Source organism: Chlorella variabilis (genome assembly GCF_000147415.1).
Source record: "Chlorella variabilis unplaced genomic scaffold CHLNCscaffold_15, whole genome shotgun sequence".
Lineage (NCBI taxonomy): Eukaryota > Viridiplantae > Chlorophyta > Trebouxiophyceae > Chlorellales > Chlorellaceae > Chlorella > Chlorella variabilis.
In genome coordinates, this window is record NW_005435073.1 from 731,647 (window position 1) to 735,719 (window position 4,073).

The following is a 4,073-nucleotide window of genomic DNA, read 5'->3' on the forward strand; positions in this document are numbered from 1 at the left end:
TGGGGCCGAAACCGCCCGCTCGCGCCTCCCTGCCCGCTACCACCCCCGCCATGCACACAAGACAGCACACTGCCACGCCAACCGCGGCCAGGCAGCATCCCAAGCCAGCACCCCATCCACGGCAGCCAAGCCGGCGCACCGTCTTGGCCATCTGCCCCGAGGCGGGCCTGTCGATCTCCACCTCCACCACCTCCCCCTCAATCAGCTCCGTCTCCTCCTTGATCTTCACGCCGATGGCCTTGCGGAAGGCCCTGGAGGGGGCAGGCAGGCAGGCAGGCAGGCAGGCAGGAGGCAGGAGGGGTGAGATGCATCGGCGCATGCCATGTGAACTGGACCAGCAGCAGCTGATGGCAGGGCGCCGACAAGGGCACAGCCCTCCCCACCAACCACACGTGGCCAGCCCGCTGCATCTAGCCCGCTGCTTCTACGACCCGGTTCTACACCGCAGCCCCCCACCTGCGTCAGCGCCTCTGTCTTGCTCATCTCCATGCTGAAGATCTCGGAGGCGGCGATCATGGCAAAGGGCGTCTCCGCGCCCAGGCTCTTTGCGATGCCCATCGCGATCGCCGTCTTGCCTGTGCCTGGCTGCCCCGCCAGCAGCACGCCCCGCCCCGCAATCTTGCCCTCCTTGATCATCTGGGTGATCACTCCCGCGGCCTGCGGGGGTGGGCAGAATGGAAGGGAGCATGTGCGGCGGGGGGTGCTCAGAAGCGAGGCAAGGAGCTGAAGGCTTGCAGGGGGGCTGTGCCAGGGAGGCGGGGCAGGAGGGTGATGCATGGCGCTTGCTGCGGCATGGGCACTACGGCAGCAGAAGCTGAGTGACAGCTGAACCAGCCCTTGGGCAACAGCAAAGGGAACCGAACCAGCAGCGCCAAACCGGGCGGCGGTCAACCGGCGGCGGCATGCACTGCACATGGCGCAGCCGCCGTCGGCCGGCGCTGCTGCTCCCGCCCCCCCCACGCCTCTCCGGCCCACCTTACGGGCCGAGGTCTGCCCCACCAGGCCCTGCGACACCGCCCGGGCCTCCAGGGCGTCATCGAGGCCCAGCCCGCGGATGTGGGAGTGGGCCCCGATGCGCTCTATTCTCGTCAGATCCGAAACGCTGGCATTCACGCGCACTTCGGCCATGCTGCTCCACTTTCGCCTTGCCACCACCCGCCTGGCCGCTCTATCACAGCCCCTGTTGGCCTTATGAGACCCTGAATCGATCGATGGTGGCAATTGGGGGTGCTATGGCGGCCCTGGCCAAGCCCATGCACGAGGCCACTGGAAAGGCGGGGCGGCGTGCAAAATACAAACAGGCTGCGCTGTTGCCTCGCCCCATTCACCCCCTCCCCTTCCTAGCCTTCCCACACACATCCAGTCGCCATGGCTCCCAAGAAGGCTGCTGAGAAGGCCGGCAAGAGCCCCAAGAAGGCTCCCGCCAAGAAGGAGAAGAAGGAGAAGGGTAGGCTCCTATGGTGCCGCCAATTGCATCTGGAAGCGGGGCAGGCGGTCTGGGAGCGCTTGCAGGGTGCAGCAGAGCAGCTGGGGACCGGCCCACCGATCAAAATGGGTGATCCGAGGCCTCCGGGTGCCGCCTGGTGGTGCTGTCCACCGCAGCATGCATTGTGGGCCGTGTGGTGCTGGTGGACATGCGGCGGGGGCTGTTTGGGTGGCCACGCCGTTGCGCTGCCTTGAACGCGATGTCAAGCTGTGGGAGCCAGAGGCCCCTGGAGGCCTCCCTGGGCACCCCCTGCCTCTGGTTGGGGCGTGTGGGTGTGCCCGACAGGGCGGTGTGGCCTGCCGCCCCAGGTTTGGCCCACCCCCGGCACCTCCCGCCCCACCCCCAGTCAAAAGTCGACTGTTTGAACCTGTTTGAATTCGGCCCACCCTTCTGCTTTACGGCCCCAGCCCCACTCTCTTTTGGCAGGCACTGAGCCCAGCCAGGCTTCTGCTCCGCTTGCGCTGCTGCTTGGAACCCCCTGGCCCACAACACACCTCTTGTTCTTCCGCCCGCCCGCCTGCCTGCTGCAGACCCCAACGCCCCCAAGCGGCCCCTGTCCGCCTACATGTACTTTGCTTCCGACAAGCGTGTGGAGGTGCGGGCTGGCCGCGTGCCGGCAGGCTGCCAGCTCCGCTTGCCAGCTGACGAGGTGTCGCGCCACACGCAGCGAGGCTCAGCGCTGGTCCACCGTGGGACAGCTTCGGTCTGGGCGCAGCAACAACACTGCCAGCCGCGGCACACACTGCAGCGCACAACAGCTCGCCAGCGAGTCTGCCCTAGCGCTCGCTGCTGCCTGGCAACTCAGAATCTGTCTGCTGCTGTGGCCGCCCGCCCGTCCTGCCTCCTGTGCTGCAGATGAAGAAGAGCGACCCCAGCCTTAGCCTGGGCGAGGTGGGCAAGGCCACTGGCGCGGCCTGGAAGGAGCTGAGCGACAAGGTGCGCTGCTGCCGCTACTGCTGCCGTGTTACAGCCACGGCTGTGAAGTCACGCGCCGGGCTGAGCGCTGCGCCGCTGCCTCTTTTGTGCCGAGTGCCAGGGGCACGGTGTATGGTGGCCGCATGCCCCACTGGTCCCCACCAACCAACCTGTTAGCTCTTGTCAACATGCGACGTCGGCCTGCGCTTTCTGCAGGAGAAGGAGCCTTACCAGAAGAAGGCTGACAAGGACAAGGCGCGCTACGAGAAGGAGAAGGCGGCGTACGAGAAGAAGTGAGGCGGCTCAGCAGACGGTCTTAACGTCGGCTGGATGGGGGCCGAGGCGGCGGCGCGCCCGTGGCCGCAATGCCACGCTGGCGCCCCTTTTCTTTCCCTCCTGCCTGCCCGGCGCTGGCCTGACTTGACTCCTCTCTCTCCACCGACTCGACTGATCCTCCAGCTGACCTTGCCCACCAGTGACCCGCTGACTCCCAATTCACTCGCCCTCTCTCCCGCCACCGCTTCTGCTGCCCCTCGTATGCACAGCTGTACTGCTTCCTGCCCTTTCTGCACCGCTCCGGCACGGCTGTAACACACCAAGCATCGCGAGGTTTTCCTGTGGATCCGGATCAGCGATGGCTGCAAACCAGGGAGGCAGTGAGGCCAAGTGCTGCCAGTGGCGAGAAGGCCTGGCCTGGCCTTTGAAAGAGCTCCATCTCAGGAGCACGGCAGGCCGAAACTGGTGGCACCCTCGCATCGAGCACCGCCCAGTGTCCCAAAGCGCGAGTGCAAGAAGCGTTTACAGCTGCCAACAAGAGACTCAGTTTGGAGCGGGAAAGCAAAACAGCAGCATGGGACAGAGAGGGAGCAGAAGAAACAGTGCAGCAGTCGCGGGTGGTGACCATCAGGCGCTGGGCGGCGGCGGCGGTGTGCGCCGCTCACACAGCGTGCCGCTTCACCGCCACCACAGCGCGGTGCACCATCTTGTCAAACAGGCCTGTGAGCGCAAAGGCGCCGCCCACCACCGCGCACACGCGCACCAGCAGGCGCAGCAGCCCCGGCCGCATCTCCCGTATGTCAACCATGATAGGGCTGGCATCGCTGCGGGGGGCACCCGGGGAGGGGGCGAGGGAGGGAGGGAGGCGGGGAGGCACGGCGGTCAGGACGCAGGCGCAGGCGAAGGCGCCCTGCTGCCGCCAGCGTCACGGCCGCCCTCGGGCCACGCAGGCAGGCCCCCGAGCCGGCCGCCGCCTCCCAGCAGCACAGGGGTGCGCCACTCACTAGAGCAGGTACACTGCGGGAGGCTGCTCCTCGCCGCCCCGGAACTGGTGGTAGTACTCGGTCACGCTGTACTGGTACGTGTGCGTCTTGCGGCCCCACAGGGTGTAGAAGTCGGTGGGGACCTGCGGGCAGTACCAGAGGGTGGCAGTACTGATGTGCGGGCGGTACCGCCGTGGGTGCGCGACGCGTGGGCACCCCCCACCCCGGCCGCCGGCAGCGCGGGGCGGGCGCTGGGCGGGCGGTGCAGCAGGGCGCAGGCGGCAGCGCGGGCGCACTGCGACTGCTGGGCGCAGCACTCTCACCACTTTGACAAAGTACTTGTCGATTCCGGTGGCAGTGCGGTCGATCTGCGCCACGCCCTCCAGAGGGTTGGCCTGCAGGGGGCGGGCCGG

At 67.3% G+C, this 4,073-nt stretch overlaps 3 protein-coding genes across 3 annotated transcripts in view; 1 reads left to right on the plus strand and 2 right to left on the minus strand.

The window, feature by feature from the left end:
- Window positions 1-1,206, minus strand: part of CHLNCDRAFT_56242 (hypothetical protein) — a gene marked incomplete at its 3' end in the record, with an annotated part of 3,977 nt that extends 2,771 nt beyond the window's left edge. Inside the window, exons 1-3 of the mRNA XM_005846089.1 lie at window positions 976-1,206; window positions 457-657; window positions 140-238 (exon numbers count right to left, since the gene is read on the minus strand). Of these exons, the coding sequence (XP_005846151.1) occupies window positions 140-238; window positions 457-657; window positions 976-1,128 (453 nt within the window). The 5' untranslated portion in view covers window positions 1,129-1,206. The remainder of the gene's footprint in view (window positions 1-139; window positions 239-456; window positions 658-975) is intronic.
- A 162-nt stretch (window positions 1,207-1,368) lies between these two features.
- On the plus strand, window positions 1,369-2,698 carry CHLNCDRAFT_136125 (hypothetical protein; the record flags this gene model as incomplete). The annotated part of the gene is made up of 4 exons (XM_005845957.1): window positions 1,369-1,447; window positions 2,017-2,081; window positions 2,342-2,422; window positions 2,618-2,698. 4 exons carry the CDS (start codon window positions 1,369-1,371, stop codon window positions 2,696-2,698), a joined length of 306 nt encoding a protein of 101 aa, XP_005846019.1.
- A 640-nt stretch (window positions 2,699-3,338) lies between these two features.
- The window catches only part of CHLNCDRAFT_136126 (hypothetical protein), a gene marked incomplete at both ends in the record, with an annotated part of 2,713 nt that continues 1,978 nt past the window's right edge, over window positions 3,339-4,073 (minus strand). Inside the window, 3 exons of the mRNA XM_005846090.1 lie at window positions 3,339-3,501; window positions 3,682-3,803; window positions 3,984-4,055. Coding sequence (XP_005846152.1) covers window positions 3,339-3,501; window positions 3,682-3,803; window positions 3,984-4,055 — 357 coding nt within the window. The remainder of the gene's footprint in view (window positions 3,502-3,681; window positions 3,804-3,983; window positions 4,056-4,073) is intronic.